The sequence below is a fragment of the Solea senegalensis genome, linkage group LG18 (genome assembly GCF_019176455.1).
Source record: "Solea senegalensis isolate Sse05_10M linkage group LG18, IFAPA_SoseM_1, whole genome shotgun sequence".
NCBI classification, from domain to species: domain Eukaryota; kingdom Metazoa; phylum Chordata; class Actinopteri; order Pleuronectiformes; family Soleidae; genus Solea; species Solea senegalensis.
Genome location: NC_058041.1, coordinates 12,961,516 through 12,981,507, shown reverse-complemented (window position 1 = coordinate 12,981,507; position 19,992 = coordinate 12,961,516). Strand labels below are relative to the sequence as shown.

The following is a 19,992-nucleotide window of genomic DNA, read 5'->3' as shown; positions in this document are numbered from 1 at the left end:
AATCTTATTTGGAAATCCATTTTCTGCCACTGGGCTTGAACCAAGTTTAATGACGGAATATTGTGAGGGAATTTAGAGCAGGAAGCTCCTCGGTAAAGAGAGGGAGCAGAGGAGCTCGCCAAGCCAAATAAATCAAGAGGAAGAAGCTGTTCATTGTGGATGTCTTCCTCCCATTGGGACTAGAGCAGTTATACCTGCATGGTTTGCACCATAAACTCAGCTGGTCAAGCCCGAACAAGGCACGACACTTCTTTGGGGTATTTGCATCTGTTAGCCAAAGAGGTAGACACAAACATACACACAGAGACAAAAAAGGAGAACAAAAAAAAAAAAAAAAAAAAGAAAGAACAAAAAGAAAATGGACACGTCATTGCACGGACAAAAACATTTAGCCAGGGCTTAGGTTTAGGCTGGCAACACTGGGATGTCCTCCATTTTAACCAAACCATCAGGCTCCAGATCCTCCAAGCCCTGACCTGCCAGTTTAGGATTTTGACCAATCACAGTGAAGCTGACTGGACTGTACGTCATTTAACCCCTCCCCCCCCCATCACCCCCAAATATTTGCCTTTATCAACACACACACACACAAACACGGACACCGTTCATACAAACACTCTGCAGTTAATACCATTCTTCCCAAACAGGAGGTAAAAAAATCAAATAGTGGAACCCTACAGACAGACCGGCAGGGCATGGGTGGAGGGAGCTGAGAGGTCACGATAGCTTGGCAGGACACACTAAAGGAAGGGAGGCAAGGAAGAAGGAAGAAAGGGCAGCAGCATAGCGCAGAGGAGGAAGTCCCAGCGTAGAGTTACCCAGCCTTCACCTTGGCCCTGACCAGTGCAGGCACACATCATACACACCTGCACGGGCCACACCAGTTATTCTGTTGATCAAGCCCAAAGCGCGCTCGACACTTCTTAGGAGCGCTCAGGTCTGATGCCGCGACAGGGAAGGGAAGCCAGCAGAGAGGAGGAATAGTACCAAAACCAAAAAATAATAATCCAGAAAATAAATAAAGGGAAACCAAAAGAAGGAGAGAAATGAGGAGAAAAAACAGATAACAGTGAATCTATGAAGCTTAGCAGTGGCTCATTGTGCAAGGAAAAACCCCCTAAAACCCACTTAAAGCCATTCCCAAATGTGCCCTTCAAGACAGGACTGATCATAATTAGTACGTTTCAGATATTAGTCAAAGTCAAAATACATGCAAAGATCAAATTATGCTATTAATTAAGAGAAAAAAAGAAAGACAAAGGAAACAAAACACTTTCCGTTGTGTCAATTTAAAGTCTGGCTCAAGCTTTAAGATAAGACAGGTCGTATTTAGGTTAAGAGGATATAAATGGAGCAAAAATGAAGATTGGATTAATTTGCTGCTTGGTGGAATTAAAAAAAAAAAAAGACAAGGTCAAGGTGGCAGAACTCGGCAGCAGGAGCAGATTGCTAAAACGGCACAGCGGTGAGTTAGCCCTCGCCTGGGGAAAGTTTAAAAAAGGCTGGAACCTGAAGAGGGAATCTACTCCTTAGACCTGGCTTCAAACACTTGACAGCTTTCCATCAACATTGGCCGTCAGTCACTCGCACCACACAGTAATGGTGTCATCATCGGAAGTAGAGCAGTGTTTGAGTCCAGGCCTCGTTAGAGTAGACTCTAATTTAATGCAGCAGAAGGCCAAACTCATGCTGGCCTATAGGAAAGGCACAAGCGTGGCTACTGAAGCACACAGATTAAGGAGGTTTATCATCTGTCAGATTATACTCCACAATCATTGTCTTATACTTTTATGCTATCATTCCCTGCAGCGACTTTAACGCCATCTACGGAAAAATTGCTCCAGACTAAGCAGCAAAGAAGAGTAAAAAGGAGGTCAATTACATGAAATATAATCAAGCTTGAAGTCAAATAAATAAATAAATAGCATCTTAAGAAAAGGAAAGCAGCAAACAAAGCAAACTAAAAAAAAAAAAGGAAAACATATTTAAATTTTGAATTTATGCCTGACTCATATTGCACATTCATTGATAAATAAATATACATAAAAAAAAGAAGAAGAAAGAAGGAAAAATAAAAACAAGTTAGTAATTTAATACTCAAAATGACATTAGCACCTGTAATCGGAGGGAGTGAAAGGCAAGGGTTTGGAAAATATTCTCTGTGTTCTGAAAAAAAAAAGAACAGATAGAGAGGCCTTCAAGAAGAGATCCGTCACCAAACCAGCCCAAAATACATGATAACAAGTCGGCATCGCTCCTCACAGTATGATCAGAAGCATATGGATAAAAAAAATAAATATATATGGATAAATCATAGAATTAGCAAACCTCCTTAATTTTAGGGTGTGATTTTTTTTTCTTTTTTCTATTATGTTGGTAAAAATAAAAAAAAAAGAGCATGCATGAAAGCAAGCGAGGGGCAGCCCGACAAGCAGACACACACACACATGCACAGTCACACACCCAGACACACAATACACACACAGTTCAGTGGTGCAGTCTATCTGCAGGGCACAGGCATTATAACACAGGGCCACATACACAACACTGGCAAAGTTAATGGCTCTCACGATGCTTCAAGTTCACATTCTCAAAAACACACATATCACAATACCAGAATGCTAGGGGGCAAAGTGGGGAGGGGAGGGGAGTCAGGGGAGGTGAGGAGGAGGAGGAGTGTGGGGTGGGGTCATGCATATTCAGTTGTTATTAGCTGGGGGAAATGGGTAAAGGGAGAATTACGAGCATCTCTACTATTTAAATATTGCACTGGGGTAGCAAACTATATCAAAAATAATGATAATAAAATAAAAGCAGGCACAGTAACACACATACAGACTAAATAAAACAACAACAACAACAACACAACACACACAAAAAAGACTAGCTTGACTTTTATCTTGCAACATGTCACATTTGCCTGACACATGATGGGGCTCTTCTAATATGAGACATAATTGCAGCTCACTTACCATTGCTCTCTGCTTGCTGCTTTTCCCTTTTTCTCTTCTTCCTTTTCCCCTGTTGGTTAGCCGCCAAAAAAATAGAAAGAAAAAGAAAAACAGACACAGACAGGAACCTTAGTTATTATATAGCAAAATGCCCAAAACATAAAACAGAGACTAGGACTCGTCTTTGTGTTTACTTATTTATTCATTCATTCCATCTCTGGCTTTTTTTCCTCTCCTGCCTCTGCCCTCCGGTTTGTAACAACCACTGCAGGCCAGACCCAAATTCTGTTGTTTTGTTTTTGTAATCTTTTGTCTTTATTCCTCTTCTATGTGAACATCTAACAAAGTCTTGACGGGCCTCTGGTTTGGAAGGCAGATTTCTCCGAGGCGGCACCGGTCAACCTAATCCCACAACTGGGACGAGAATTCGGACACTTGTACATCACTGAGGATTCCCTTTAATCAACAGCATGTCCAGGTCTGTCTGATAAACACTCCTGAATGTCTTTACATGACGGGCTGAGATCAGGTCTCAAACACACCATCAACAGAACATTACAGGTATAGACAGATGCCTCAGGCAAGGTAAGAAACCGAAACAAAGAAGAGGAATGAAGCGGTCCTCGTCATGTGACCTAGCGAGAGGGAGGGAAAGTCGGGCAGTTAACGACTTGAAAACTTAAAAACTTACATAGTTGTCTCGTGCTGACCAGCCCGGGTACAGCTGCATGTGGAGCTGTCGTTCTTTCCTGGCCAGCTCGTAGTACTTGGCCTGCTCCTCCCGCGATAGGGCGTGCCACTGTGCCATGGATGAAAACACAGGTATATGAGTTATTACGTTGACTTTTTCCGGGCAGTCACGTCACCCAGAAAAATAAAAAAAAGGTGAGGTTTGTCCCTTGAGTGCCACAATTTATAAAGATTGGTAAGTCTGGACTCACCCTCCGCCCCAGGATCTGATTTATGGCAGCACTTTCCTTCAGTGTGCACTCAGCCACCACCTTGGCCCGCATTTCCTTCATGTAGAGCATGAAGGCGTTCAGAGGTTTCTTTATGTGGACTTGCTTCTTCTTCTCCTCTTCCTTTTTAGCATCTGACTGTTTCCTGTTGGGGACCATAAATGACACAGAAAAGGATGAGCCCTGACAACAATTTGCTGGTTCTAAATAAAATTAAAAAAAAAAAAAGAAGAAAAAGAATCCAGAGGAATTGGCTACTTACGAGCTGTTGAGAGAGCTGATGTCACTGTGGGAGGATTCCTGCTTGACGGTGGGTGTGACGATGGCTGGGTGTGGGATGCCCGTGGTGTGCAAACTGTGGTGAGGGGGCACCATGTGTGGGGGGAACCTAGAGGACAGAAGACTGTGTAAATCGTCAGAATGGACACGGGTGAAATGAGAAGATGGAACACATTTATACACAAGGCAGTGCAGCCGGAGCTGAATTCCATTCCGTTCCTTTCAAGAGGCAAATATCAATCTCTAAGTGCAGAGTTTCAGTTTTAGTCAAAGAAATGGAATTAGCTCCAAGACATAAATGCACACACACACACACACACACACACACATACACACAAAAAACCTCCATGTAAAAGAGCCCAAGGCTGATTCCAGCATTAGTGTAATGACTGTTTAACAGTCCGTTAAAGAAAAATGTTCTCTTCAAAATAATTGTCAGGTCCCAATGTCAAGTGTCATATTATTTACTCTGCGCACAGAATCAAGCCAGGGCAGCTTTTCACACAGACACATTACATCAAATTACCACAAAAACCCTCAGTAAAATAACTCTGAATCTATATTGTGTGCACAAGGACAAATCTTTTTTAACCCGTCGTTATTTAATCGCAGCCTCACTCATACAACTTCTTTTTGCACCTTGAACTTTTCAACTCGTCATGGCGAGCGCGTGCAGACTCGCGTGTCAGTGTCACGCAGAGCTTTTATCACAGCGGAGGCACCTCAGATCCTAAAGAAACGCACTCATTTCATAAGAAGTTCTCACCTACAACAGCCAGGGAAATTAAACTTTCTTTTTTTTAATACATTTCATAACTTTCAGTTAAGAGAAGAAAAGACCAGGGGTGAAGCACTGCCATTATCTCACACGGAGAAATATTGAAACTAGATTAAAATGTCGTATCAAAGTCCAGAACATTTTTATCTTCATCCCTCATCATCGCAGCTCCACGTACTCTGTCCTATACATATACGTATTGTTTCTAAATGTGTATATATGACACTTATGACTCGTGTGAGGTTATTTACATGTGTGTGTATGTGTGTGTGTGTGTTTACAGCGCGGCACCTCGGCTCCGTGTGACCACACACACACACACACACATTTAAGAGAAGACGGAAGGATGAAGGGAGAAAGGAAAAAAGGAGGAATAATGCTTCTTCTTCTTCTTTTTTTTTTTTAAAGCAGCTCATTATCCGGCTGTGTCTGGCTGCATGGCTCCGAGCCAGAATATAATGATGAGGATAAACTTGCCAGGAACAACTAGTTTCTGTTGGAGGCCATCTCAGGGGAGTGCCAGTGCGTTCCCCCCTCAAACTCTTTCCCTCTTTTTCTCCTTTCCCCTCTTCTCCCTTCATCACTGACACATTGGTGTTTGTGCCATGTCATCCGTTGATGGGGAGCTCGGCAGCAGTGGCTGCATATCGCCCATCATTAGGGCTGCTGTATTTTCTTCACTCACTCCTGTTTCCTCTCTCCCTGTTCACCCTCCCTCCTCTCTCTGTGCACTTGTTAAAATTTCCTCTGTTCCAAGATCTATTTTTCTCCTCTTCCTCTTCTTCTTTTTCTTCTTCTTCTCCTTCTTCTCCTCTACTCCTCCCTGTCCCCTCACCACCTCCGTGCTCCTTCCCTCCCTCCCCTCCTCTCCCCTCCCTTTCCTCCTCCCGCTGCCACTGCATAGCCCAGGTTATGGTTTAAACATGACGGCCATCCCTTTGAAGCATGGGGGCATCATCATCATCATCTGAGCTCATCAGCAGCAAGCGGCGCCTTGGACCAATTTAACCAACAGAGACAGAGACACGGCAGAGACCCCCAACCCTGGGGCTCCAACGTCTCAATCTGAAAGGTAAGAATAGCTGGCGGTGTTGGGGAAGGCGTGAGGGGGGAGGGAGGGGGTCACCGGCGCAGCAAGCCCAGTGTCAGCCAGTGCCATTTAATTGCCAGTGCGAAGCAGTAGCCCCCGTGCCTGTTTAATGTATAATGATCCGGCCAGTGCACTCCTCCTGTTCCTCGGGAAAGGAGAGGGAGCAGGATGACGGGGGAACATATCAAAGGGCAGGCTTAAGCATAAGGGGCATTGGGGCCTTCATATCCTCCCACCTGTCACACACACTACATTCACATACACACCATATGAGGGACTTGCTCTGGCTCCAACCCCATTATCAAAATAATGTCTTTCATTTGCTGCAATGACTGTCTCGTCTCTCCTTGGCTCCCCCCCCTCCCCTCCTGTCCAAAAACCATGTATTTTAAACAGGACACAGGTGTAAGGTGTTCATCACAGGACTACGAGGTAACACATTCATCCTCTGCATTCTAATTCGACTCGGGCTGCAGCACTGGGGCACTGATACCGCTGCACAGACCCAGCTTCCGACAGGAGTACAAGGCCACAGTGTCTTTTCTCCTCCCTCTTCCTCCAGTCTGCTCCTTTCTTTTAACAAAACCAACTCGCTGAAGGCGACGTACCAAAGGAGTCGGACATTTTGGTGACGCAATTAACACAATTATTTTTTTTTTCCCCCGCCCTGTCAAAGTCATAATTTTGTTGGGCTTTTTTTGTATGGTGGGGGGGAATTTTTTTTGAGATGTGTTAACCCTCCCATTCTCCAGAGAGCTCCCAGAGCCCTCCATCTATTCAGTTATACTAATTCAATTAGGGGCCTCATCACAGGGCATTAGCTCTTCCCCATGACCAGTCCCCCCCCACACCCCCCCACAAGTATATTCAATTAGCTGCACTGGAAATAAGATGATCACAATGTAGAAGCTGCCATTAAGGGACCAAATTAGCAGTCACTAGAGGTCCAGGTTTAGTGGGTATTGTTGCCAGATGCCGATGTCTGCACAGACCCACCGCCTGACCCTTGCACCTGAGACTTCCTCTGGATGGGCTAAAGGGGAGGGCAGGAGTCTGGCTCTTATCCAGACACCACTCTGCTCTAGAATGACTTAGGGAGTACTGTTTAAGGCAAGGTGGAGCATTGAAGAGCCGTGAAAACCAAACGGATGAGTGAACAAACAATTTGATCTAATCCTCTGTGCTATTAAAAAAAAAACTAAAAACAAAACCCCACATTATTCTCCCTTGTGATTTCCCCCCACTGCTTCTACATGATCCATCAATGTCACAGAGGTCTAAACATGCCGTCCCCAGGAGCTGCTTTTCCAATCAGGCTGTAATTAAACTGAAGCTAAGCCTCATCCCCAGACTCTAAACCAGCCCCGTCCTAAAGTCCCCTGCTGCAAATGTGCGTAAAGGGGGAGTGGTGGAGGGAGTGAGGGGGGAGGAGCAGAAGGCGTGGAGAGAGCGGGAGGCTCGTTTGTTTGTTTGTTTGTTTGTTTTTTGTGTTTTCCGACAGACGCCACAAATCATGGGACTTTAAGCCTATCTAAAATTAATTCTTTTCACTTCCCACACAATATAGAGGACATACATCCCTCAGGGGGGAAAATAAGCAGTTTAACACCGACTGACAAACACACAGACATGTATACAAGATGGCAACAAATACACAATCTCTCCCATGGGTGCATTAATGTCCCCGGCAGCACTTGAGCTGGACCCTAATGGTCTGGACCAAAGTACTAGTGCCAAGTGCCAGCCCCCATGTAGTTCCCTTCAAAGTGTTGCGATGTTTGTTTATCCGTCTGGCAAGTGAAACTCAAAACGAGGACATGCCCCAGCTTATTTCAGATGTGCCTGACATGCAGCGGGGGTAAATGTTCTTCAGGGGCCTCATTAGAAAATGATAAATATAATTAATATTTGAGCACACGAGCTGAAGCCCCACACTGGAGAATTGGCCTTTTGAACACAGAGATGGGGAGTGTGAGCGCTCCTTAAGGGAGAAGTTGCAGCTCTCCATCTCTGTGCGCGTGAGCGTGAGCGTGCATGTGCGCTGCTTGTGAAATGTCCTCACAGCCAACACAAATCCACACCAGTGAATATAGGAGAGACTGACAAAAGGTGCGTGTGCATGTGTGCATGTGTGCATGTGTGCATGTGTTAAGCTACCTAGGGCTCAACTCACCTTGACATGGATGCGTTGACAGTGAGCGCAGTTGGGTAGGGGTGTCTGAAACCCCCTGTTGTGATTGGATAAACAGGTTGACCTTGCCTAGGAAGTGGAGAAAAAAAAGAAGAAAGACAAGAAGGTAAAGGAACATGGTTGATGGAGGAGGAGAAAGGTAAAGCCCTCTGTCTCTCGTCTCTCCCCACCGTGGGCCTCTTTATTCTCATTTGATCAGGACAAAAATCTGGGGGATTGCAGAGCGCGGATCAAAGGGAGGAAAACTCTGAACAATTTGAATGCCACAAATCTTGATAGCGATGGCTAATTAAATTTCATAACCCTTCGCTCTGTGTCGACAGAGTGGGGCCCTGTTCCTCCCCGAGCTGGAACTAGGTGTTTTGTTGTGATAATTAAAGACGAAGCGCGGGTCTCTTTAATGGAGCCATCACGCTAATTGAGGTCTACACATCCAAAGACAAACAATAATGAATGTAAATTTATACCAAAATAAAGTGCACCAAATCAAAGGGCGCCATGGCTGCGCTCGGGGCCTCTCTCGGTATTTAGATCGCAGTGAGAAAACATTAAATTAACAGAGCTTAATTTGTAGCCTTTTGTCATATTAACAAGTGTTGACAAGAGTTACCAAGGGAGAGCCCCCGTGTGGAATTGTGGGTAAAATACAGGCAATCACGGTTCATTACTCTAATTGGACCATACAGGCACATGCAAAATAGGATTTGCCACAAAGTCGCAGGTTGACGTTGGCGAGGAGCTGAGAAAGCTGCAGTGAGGCCGCTGTGGTCCACGAGTGAGTGTGACAGAAAATTCAAAGATCAGCTTCGAGCTTCTGACTTTGTCTCACGTGTCTCAACAAGAGACAAAGACAAACGACCACTTTATAGCATACTAGTAGTCGATTGCTGAAACAATGAACCAGCTGATCGAATAACCACGTTATGAACACGCTCGAGCTCAAAGTAGAAAGCCTGAAATCACATTAATAACAGTGATGTTATGTTGTTAGGACACCATTTAGACAAACCACAGCATTTGAAAAGCAGTATGTGGAGGTATTTCTGGTTCTGCACCACGGATGGTAACAAATCTGCCGACCCAGCTGTCAACTAAGCTGTTAAATCCACCAAAACTAACTCCTAAGCAGTGGAATTAGTAGAGATAGAGCTAACAGAGTGGGTAGAAGCATCTGTCTTCACCTCCATCACTCTCATCAGACTCACTTATCAATAATTAAGTTTATCTGCAACTACTATCAACTTATCACTGCATCTCTAGCTTCTACATGACTGACTGTCTTCATATCCATCCAGTCAGCACATATAATCGCTGTTCTTTACTTATTCTGATCCAATCTTTTCACACAGTTTAAATGACATTATGCAGTAAAAAAGTGTAATAAAAAAAGGTTTCACTTACTGTGGTACTAACCATCCTAGCGGATGGGGGATCTGGCCGACAGTGCCAGGTGACAGCGGGTAATAAGGGGATATATCTGGAGGATGTGGAGGCCTTGGGATTCCTGCGGAGGAAAGAGGAAAACAGGAGCGGAGAAGGAGGTGGTCAGACAAGATGATGACAGAGAAAGAGAATCTTTGTCACTGATGAATTCATTCTTTGTTGAGAGTTTCACATCTGAACACGGCCGACATCACAGGAGTGCAGATGGGAGGAAGAGGGCTTGTTGCTCGCGTGTACGCAGTGCTAAATCACACTCTCTGATCAAAGGCCTTTGAGGCGGCAGCGGCGGCTGCACAATGTGTTGGAAGAGGCAGAGGGGAGAGAGGTGAGGAGAAAACACCAACACGACTCGTGTCACATTTGTCTACTGAATCAGAAGATTAATGATATAAAATGACTGAGGTTTAGAAGTTAACGGAAACACAATGTGATTAGAGATTTCTCTGTGATCACAGCGCTTTCAACGTGGGACTACAGGAAGAATCTGCCCGTTAATTTACACTGGCACACAGCCTGGATGTATACGCAGTTCACCCACTATTGTATGCAAGTAAACCAACATAAGGACACTGCAGCTAAGTCAGGGAAGGGTGATGTGGCCAAACTCTATCAGTTATCCTTTGCTGACTCGATCTATCAAAAGTAAAAACAAGATGTATGTCGTGGCTTATGCTCTCCATTCATCACGTAAATAAATGTATCCCCTGAAGACAAACAAGGACAGGGATTTAAGGAAAGCTCTTATTGAAGGTAATTGCTGGGGAATCACGTCGTCCACGCCTTTGCTTTTACTTTCCGTGACAGCTGACAGGTGAACAGACTGCATCGGCGAGCTGCCCCGAACGAACGCGCCGAAAAGGTCTTCGTACACCGCGCGTGTAAAAATAACTCGACGACAAGACGAACTTGAAACGGGGAACACGAGACGTGCAGAAGCGCAGCAGGGGAGGTGTATGCGCGTTCCGTACACCAGTAACTGAGAGGACTTTTAATTTTGGCTGAGGTACGCTTCTTCCACACAGCTGGCCTGCACCCGCGCAGCTGTCGTCACAGAGATAGTATTCTTGGCCGATGCCAACACGGCCGAAGACGAGCCAGTTCAGTCTTCACAGATTAGGACTTGGCCAGTCTTGGTGGTTACACCCTATGTTCACAGCTGATCCACGTTCTCCAGAAACAGACTCTTGAGAGGGATCCAGTTACTGATGGACAATGGGCTGTGCAGCCGTTTGTCCATACAGAAAACAAGACTGGTCTTGGAGTAATGTTGTAACAAAAGGAACACACTCACAGTATCCCATCGCCATCCACTGCTTAAGACCTAATATAGCTCATTAATTAATCAATTTAACACTGAGCCCAATTAAGTTGCTTCATTAAGCGCAACATTAAACAGCAGCTGGTAAATTACTTCCCCCTTGTAAAGGCCATTATAATAAGGGGACATTATTACCTAAAACATTGACTGGAGCCTCTGGAGAGCCTTGAAAAGCATGAAATTATTCACTGCACCGAAAATGCATTAACCTGAAAGGACAGGCTGAATGAAAGTTACCAAAATGAAGTGTTTTTTTTTTTTAAAAGGTGCTTTTAGAAATTATGCACATTTGGCTAAAAAATGTACATGGAATGATTTCAGGAGCAAACTCTGACTGTTAAACGTGGATAATCTGAATCCACAGGCTTCAAGTGGCTGCAGTGGATAAACAAAAAAAGCAGACACAATTTCTAAAAGCTTTTCCACTAGTCAAAAAAAAAACGCTAACACCTGCAAACATCTGGAAATGGGAATTGACACGATTAGTTTTCATTTCTGCGATAAATCCAGGTTTCTATTGACTATTCCAGCTACTATCGATGTGATGGAACCATGACAACAACTCGTTTTCCTGAGTGCATCTTTTCTGGTGACATTATAGCACACACTGTTCAGTCGAACCCCGAGTTTGAAAAGGCGACTGAACTGAAAGATGTACAAGTGTAACAATGGTGCTTTCTTTTGTCGAGTGTCATGTTTCCTGCTCCAGCAGCATTGTTTCACCAGTGCGTTGGTTGTTTACAGAGCATTTGTGACGTCAAACATAATTAACCAGAAGAAAAACTAAACCTGCACATGATCAGCCCTCACAACCCTTGTGTGTGTGTGTGTGCGTGTGTGTGTGTGTGTGTGTGTGTGTTTCCTGCTCTCTTGCGCTCCAGTAGTTACATGTGAGGTCCTCACACTACAGTGGCTGTCTTGTTCTGAGTCTTGGCAGTTGGGAGCTGCAGTCATAGGAAGGCTGGGGCCGCTGTGCTGGATTCCCATGTCTTGCGAGAGGCTGGAGCGCCACTGTTCTGGTTCTCGTTCTCAAACTTAACGCCACTTTCCGCGGCTGCCAAACCATGCTATGCTCGCGACCGTGACGACTGAATCAATTAGTAACATATGAGAGCAGCAGTTGTCAACAATAAGCACTCGAGTTGACTTTGTCCGACTGTGACAATAATGTAAAACAGAAACGTGACATCACACAGTACTTCACAGAACACAGGGGTGTTATAGCACATCAGTTTAAACGACAGAACACCTGTGCTGCAAATATGACTCCAGAGTTATGTTTGAATCTTGGACTTGTTTTCACTGGAATGTGTCCACAGACAGACAGACGCCATAAAGACAAACATGGAGAACCTGTACAAGGCAGGAGGGCATAAAAAAAACATTTACACGCCCATCAGTGCAAATAGTGTCAAAGACCTCAAGTGCCTTATCTGACACAAACTGCTTCTCTGGTTTTCTGAACCTGACAGCATGAACTAAACTGTACTATCCTGTGTTTGTGCAGGGATTACGTGGCGCGTTGCTAATCTGAACAACACATCTGTATAAATTATTCAAATGAAAGTGGTTAAAGAAAGTTGTGTTTTACCTGTTTTGGGATCCACGTCTGTCTGTAGGTGAGGTGGGGGGTTCCCCGGTGTGAAGTGCTCATTGCTGTAGGTGATCAGAGGTGTGAGAGGGTGCACATGATGAGGGTGCTGTACCACTGGAACCTTATTAGACTAGAAAAAGGAGGAGAGGAGAATGCAGATAGAGACAGATGGACAGAAAGAGCAGAAAAAGAGAAGGGGAGAGAACAAAAAAAAAGGGAAGGCATTGGTGTTAATATTTGGGTTACAGCTCAGAGATTGCAGGCGCCTGCCACAGAATTACAACTTGGTTTGAAAGCTCTCAGAAGAAGAGCTCAAATGTTGGGTACTCTGGAGGCGCCAAACCACCAAGCCACAGTGAAAATAGTGTGGTTTGTAATTAAAAACACTTCTGCGGTGTCACTCTGGAATTCAGTAACACAATCTGAGAGGCTTGGGGGGTTGCCAGTTCACATTTGGGCCTGACGTGTGATGAGGCACTTTTAACCACGGTTGCAGCGGAGTAATCGATCATCTGTAAACCACGAAAATCAAGGCAGCACGTGTAAATCCACAGTCATTAGCGGCACCAGTCAGCACTCTGCTCCGCTCTCCTCCTCCTGGTCTCCCCGCTTCCTCACTCCCCCCTTTTCACTTCTCGGCCCCCAAGGGCCTGATTCGTAGAGGGTAGGGGTGTATTGTAATAAAAGGGTTAGGAGAGAGGAGGTGGGGCTGAAAATCCATTTCTGCATTTTTGCCAAATTAGTTTTAGCTATGTAATCTTCTCTTTGTGGTCCTAAGTGGTCCAGGCCCCCTTTTTTTCAATTACCCAAAGATTACAGTGGAGCTTTAGGGGTGTGCTGCCGTGGGCCCCTGCGTTAACTGGAGCTCAGACCCTCTCATCAGGATGGGCTGGGACGGACACACACACACACACACACACAGACACAGACACAGTCCCCGACCACTAGATAACCAGATTAGAGCTCTGTTGTAGATTAGGCTGGTAGCAGAGACTGCTCCTCGCCTCTTTACCCACACATCCTTATCCTGCCCTCAGCAGTCAAAGAAGCAGCACTAATCAGGCTTATCATAACATGGATGATGTGTTCAGGGGGGAGAGGAGTGAGACACCAAGCTGCTTGTGTGTGTGTGTGTGTGTACAAGTCAGCGCTCTCATAGGCCACACACCCTCATTAGTGACTTTATCCCATGTAAAAAAAAAAACTCCACTGTGGCACATTTCCAACAGACTTTGAAAAACATTAATGGGACTAGATGTTGGTTTGGGGGTGGGGTTTGGGGGTGCATACATACATAAGATGCTCAGTTGCCCGATGCTCATTGTCAATACAAATCCAAAGCTGTGGGCCCAGGGCGAGAGACAAATGTGAGCAGAACTTAATGCAGCAAACTGGGCTGTTTGAGGGCCACAGTTAACATGAACACACCAACAGGCCACTAAGGCCACATTTTCACCAGGTAGCTGAACATGTGTATGGTCCGTGCAGAACTCTGGTCTACAGTGACGCCGGTGAGGGAGCGGGGTGGGGGATGGGATGGAGGGGAAGGGGAGAGGGGGGGGAGCATTCCCTATTGCCATGGTCCCAATGAAAGATTAATGAACCCCAGCAGAACTCCAGGGAGGCCCAGAGACTCCTGGGACTCATTCACAGCCCTGAGCTGAAAAGGCTGGGGAGGAGAGGAGGAGAGTGGGGCGCTGGGGGTGTGAGTGTGAGTGTGTGTGTGTGTTTGTGTGTCGAGAGGTGGAAGGGGGCGGTAGACGGAATGGGATTTGTTAGAAAGAAACACAAACCAAGACGCTTCTTATTGCATAGGGGTTTCTGATCTGATCATCTAGAAAAGAGAGGCAAAAAAAGAAAGAAAAGGACGAATAACTAAGCGGGCGGGAGTTAACGCCGGCTGCCAACTGCAGCCTGATGAGTCGCCAGCTGAACGCTAGAAGATGCGGCCTCTGTCTGCTTTTCCTCTTCTTCTCTTGCCATCCCGCCCTATCTCTCACCTCTTAACCTCTCCCTGCTCCTCCCTCGGGTAATGATGTGAAATAATGTCATCAATTCTTCATTTCTCCATGCTGAAAGGCTTTAGTGGCCATTTAAATGAGTTCTTTTGTCCACAAGCTTTGGTCATTGAGAGGAGAGTTCAAAATGCCCATCCACTGAGTCCACATCGAGACAATTTGGTGAGTGGGTACATATATGAGACTGAGAGATGGAGAGAGAGTCTGTCGTCACTTGTGGTCTACTGTACAGTGTATGCTTTTTTTGCCCCAAAGTGAGGCAAAGAGCAACAGGCTAGACTGACTCCTGCCTCCAATCAGTTCACTCCACTGTAGACTGGCCAGATGTGACGCCATAGACTGTATATAAAATACACACAGTCTTCAAAACAATCTCCCGCTGTAAAGCTTCAATATTCATGATTTAACTGACTTCATGCAAGTTTTTGCATGAAGTGGAATTGTCACCTGCAACCAGAGCACATATTGGACAGTGACCACACTGTTGTCCACCCACATGTGCCATGCTTTATTGTCTTTTTTTACAAATTTGATATCATGTTCTATTTAAAAAAACAAACCTGAAACTAGTGTTTCAGAAAATTAACTCCTCAGAAAAATGTTTACCGACGATAACTCAGTAAACATTGGCTAACTGTTACATCCGTCCTACTTCCTGGGTTTCACTTTTAAAACTTTTAAAATTTTATATATATTATATTATTATATATAGTCTTTGTGTAACTTTGTGTGGTTTTCTAAAAAAAAAAAATGTTTGTATTCCTAGTATTACTCCACGCTACCATCCTAACATGCTGCACATCAAACTGGCACCTACAGTGTTGATCACTCATTCTCCTCACGGTCAGGGAGACAGAGTGGTCTTTCTGTGGCCAGCTCACACAAACGCTCTACATGCCACGTGAACATCGCCCCCACACAGCAGCAGCACTGACCCCAGCACAGGACTCGGTGGTCCCTGTGAAAAACGTGGTCCAACACCTGCCCCGTGGCCAGTGCGGGACAATACCAGCCGAGGAAAGAGCCTGGCAGGCTGCTGGGTGCTTCAGCTGCACACAGCTCACACGAGCACCGAGGGACAAAAGCAGTCGACGTGGGAGGCTTTGCTCTTCTCCTGCTCCACAAAAGCCAGGGGAAAAGAAAAGAACACTTCCTGCCCCTACACCCCCGCTGACTTGCATCCTTCCCACCACCTCCATCATTTACAACAAACAAATATAGCAGAAGACAAACTGAGGCGCCGCTCTCCAGTCGTGATCGCCACATTTCTTTCCCACATTCAAAAGACCCTGAAGAAAAATGTGAGGGCACACTCTTGTAGGAACATCAATGAACACAGTGACTCCTTCCACATCCAGGACACATACAGTGCCTGCCACTGTGGAAATGCAGACAGCAGACACAAACAGTAGCTGCTGCCTCTGGTTATGTTACTGACTCTATTCTATTTTATTTGACTCTATTCTATTCTCCTTCTATTTCGCGTTTAGTCTCCAGCTACAAGGCTCGTGTCCATAGAGTGTATGTTCCTAATTGTGTTTTGATGTCATTCTGATTACTTCTGTCCCATTCACATTGGTCAAAAAAGATGAGTTTTAATCGGTTTTATGACTGAAAGTTTCTTTATTGCCATTATACAACTGAAATTGAACAACACTATTGCGAGGTCAACCCTCCAGGTTGATTTTATTGGCTTTAGCTGTGATGCACATTAATTTCCCTGCTACTAGCATAGCCGCCAATCACCAAAAACTTCTGCAACTATTAAAACTCCTGCCTCATGCTGTGGTGCAGGTAAAAAATATGTCCTCATAGTAACGGGTGACTAATGCTGCTGTTTTCTTTTTTTGAAAAGAGCCTTTTGGGAGTGGACAACAAAAGAACGAGTTGCTTCAAGTCAGACCTCAGGGGAGGGAGATGGGGGTGTACAGCAGGAGGCAGAGGGGGTGAGAAAGTGACAGCAGGACGGAGTGAGACAAAGAGAGGCAGACAAGAGAGGTGGAGGCCGGACAGGAAAAAGCTGTTGGCCTTGCGTTTCTGCCGGGTGGCACCTTGCAGGGGCACTTTGAACCCTAAATGTAAAAGTGGTGACCTTGCGGGGCCCCGGCCGGGAGTCAAAAGTGGGGAGAGAGAGAGTAAAAGAGAAGGGGAGAGTGTCAGAGGCTACAGCTTCTGTCTCTCTGCTTCATGTCATGATATGATGAGTTGTCACAACAGCTTGTGGGGCGCTAATGAGCTGTAGTGAGGTCCGGGGCAGGGGATGGGAGGCCAAGAGGAGAGAGGAGAGACAGAGAGATGTGGGGGGGGATGACAATGATGTGATGAATTGGGGTTCTCTCAGGCCTCCAAATTCCAAAGCAAGCAGAAAAAGATGCCAGAGTGCGCTGAGCCTCTCCCAGAAAACGTGCACGTGTGCAAGTGACACCACACAGAAAACACACACACACACGCAGCAGCAATGCCAAGGACCTTGAAAAGATCAATTTGTGCTTGTGTGTGTGTGTGTGGTGTGTGAGAGTGAGTGTGCATTAGATTTGAGCAAAAAAACAAACACAAGTGCTGCCATTTGTCTAATGAATCATCTCATGTTGATGTCCTCTTAAAATCTGTTGATGTACTTGACTGCTTTTCCCCCTGTTTGTGGGCTATGTAGTGCCCCTTCCAGGCTGAAGACCTTCATCTCCAAGCAAATCTACTATCACACTAACTCATGTTCACACACACACACACACAGTAGTAATGGTAACAGTCGGTCAAATCAATCCTAGGATTGAAGCAGACAATCTAAGGGAATACTTAGAGAGGAACAGCAATGGAATATGAAATGTTTGACATATTAAAGGCTTCTCAGAGCCACAATCTTCTTTCATACCACACTGTAAAAAAAAAACAAAAAAAACCCCAGTTCTTGATTTCAGAAATATTTCTTTGTCAATAATTGGAGGGGAAACAAACTTACAATATTAAGAACCTAGGAATTGTCAGGGGGTAGGGTGGTTAAAAAGCAGATATGGAGGTGCTGATGAAGCTGCATCTCTGAGGGCGGGGGCTCCTGAGACCACAGTATATTTAAAAGTTAATCTATTCACTTTGCTGCAGTGACATGCCGACTGCTTGATCAGAGCACTGAACAAAAATATTATGTGGGCCAGAGCCTTTGCTCCCCTTCCTCCTGCTCTCTTCACTTGCACTCAAGTCGTTCGTCACCATTTATTTTCGCTTCCCATCTTTGATAGTCGGCACATCAAAAAGAATCGCAGAAAGGACATGTTCTGATATGTCACGGATAAATAAAAGTGCGCACAAATAGCTTAAATATGAAGTGGTGTTTGGCAGAGCTGTTGTATTCTGTGAAGACAAATCACCTCTCAGACACTCTCGCATGTGCGTGCGCACACACACACACACATAGCGTGCGTTAAAGCGTTTCTCTTTTCAATGTAAACAGCCTCTTGAGCTCTCGTACCTGAGTTAAAGGGGCTTCGCTGAGAGGTGATATTGTATCACGGTGTAAAGAGCGACACTTAATTCTGCCTTTTGAAATGCAATCAGCCCCTCACAATTTCAGCTGAATGCCAGGCAATTAACAAATTGAACTGGATGACAACATTTTTGAAAAAAGAAAGAACAGAAAATGGGAGATGTTCATCATGAAATCTTATTTGACATTTATGAGTTTGATAAAAATCAAGTTTTGTCAAATAATTATTACTTTTACTACCATCTTGTCCTCTTTTAAACTTGGATCCATCTTAAAATTTAGGCCAAAACTTAAAAGTTAAAAGAAAAGTCGGGCTGCGATTTGGGCAAAGTATCTAATATGATTGCAATAGAAGTTTGATTTGAAATAATTTAAATAAAAATAAACCATCAACACATGTTCTGCATCCCACTGCAGGGAGGGCAACTTCAATATATTAAATTGCAGGAATTTTCAATTCACTAATGTTAAAAATGGTGATTTTGGTGTGGAAGAGATTCATGATTCAACCCTTCTGTGTAAATACTGCAAGGTTTGAGCATATTTATAATAATAACTTTATAATAATAACTACCAGACATTTACATGAGCATACACAGGAAATGCACCACACACACACACACACACACACACACACAGTCTTCAAAGTGGCAGATTATTATAAGGACTTCAGACCTCAGCTGACCATCACCCTGTCAACACCGCCCCTTTGCCAGCCTACTACCAACCAGCACCACGACGACAACAACAACAACAACAACATCAACAACCTGTCAGAGCAGAGCGTCAGTGGCAAGAAATAGCAAAGAAAGAAAGACAGAGAGAGAGAGAGGTGAAGTAGGGGAGCACTACCACGTTACTCACCCAGCTGCTCAGATTGAGGTGCCAGCAGCCCACCTGCTGGAGGAGAGAGAGCCCGGGGCCCAGGATTCCTGCCTTGGGCCCCGTCTCCTCCGGCCTGGCTGGAGCTCCATCCTGCGTGTACATGACCCCCTCTGTCCCACCCCCAACTCCTCTTCCACCTGACCCCCCCAGCTCCTCCTCCTTCCCCCCTCTACACTGTGGAGAAGCTTCCTCGCTCCTCTCGGCCGCTTCTCTTCTTCTCCTGCACGTCTCCTTCGTCTTTGTCTGTCTGACGGGCCTTGGCTCCTTCCCTCACTGTGTGCAGGCGCGTTTGCTGGCCATGTGTGATGTGTGGAGTGGATGCATGTGTCTTTATCGGGGCCGGGCTGACCCGATGCTCCCTCAGGTTTTCACATTAGAGCATGTGCATCTCCTGAGGCTTCTAGGGCTCTGAGGCCTCCGCTTCTCCATAAACACACATGCACGTACACACTCTCAACCACACACACAGTCAGTCACACACCCACCCACCCACATGCATAAAAAAAAAAGAAATATCCCAAAAATTCTTTCACACTATAACTATAACCACAGAGTCTCTCTTGCTCTGAGCTGGTAGCAGTCTTCTCTTCTTGCTCAGTGAAAGTTTTGATGCCGGTGACAACAAGTACAAGAAGTGAGAGCCAGAATATGGACAGAGAGAGAAAGAAAAACGACTGTGAGCAGCTTTTCAGCACTGCAGCAGTCTTCCCACAAGCAATGCTCAAGAAAAAAAAATATACACTCACAAACACATACACACTCACTGAAAGAAGAAGAAAAAAAAAAAAATCAGTTATTACCCAAATCCCTGCTGTACTTTGGGTCTGTGTATGCGTTTCTCAGAGCATGTGTGTGTATGTGTGTGGGCTCTGCTGTGCCTCCAGGATGCCCAGAGACGAACTGGCAGCTTGAAAAGCTTTGGCTACAAGGTAAAGCGAGCAAGGCGAGAGATGGAGACAAAGAGGAGAGAGCAGGAGAGTGAGAGTGAGGAGAAAGAGAGAGAGA

At 45.2% G+C, this 19,992-nt stretch overlaps 1 protein-coding gene across 19 annotated transcripts in view; it reads right to left on the bottom strand.

Moving 5' to 3' along the window:
- tcf7l2 (transcription factor 7 like 2) overlaps positions 1–19,992 on the bottom strand; it is a 90,782-nt gene that overhangs the window by 4,813 nt on the left and 65,977 nt on the right. For 6 of the 19 annotated variants that reach the window (XM_044014764.1, XM_044014770.1, XM_044014777.1 and 3 more), the window contains 9 exons: positions 12,601–12,733; positions 9,650–9,752; positions 8,231–8,317; positions 4,173–4,313; positions 3,893–4,055; positions 3,643–3,750; positions 2,973–3,036; positions 2,116–2,166; positions 867–939 (listed from right to left, as the gene is read on the bottom strand). In XM_044014764.1, the coding sequence (XP_043870699.1) occupies positions 867–939; positions 2,116–2,166; positions 2,973–3,036; positions 3,643–3,750; positions 3,893–4,055; positions 4,173–4,313; positions 8,231–8,317; positions 9,650–9,752; positions 12,601–12,733 (923 nt within the window). Of the gene's footprint in view, positions 1–194; positions 268–866; positions 940–2,115; positions 2,167–2,972; positions 3,037–3,642; positions 3,751–3,892; positions 4,056–4,172; positions 4,314–8,230; positions 8,318–9,649; positions 9,753–12,600; positions 12,734–19,992 lie in introns of all 19 variants that reach the window. The other 13 variants (XM_044014768.1, XM_044014774.1, XM_044014778.1 and 10 more) reach the window with 7 other exon arrangements.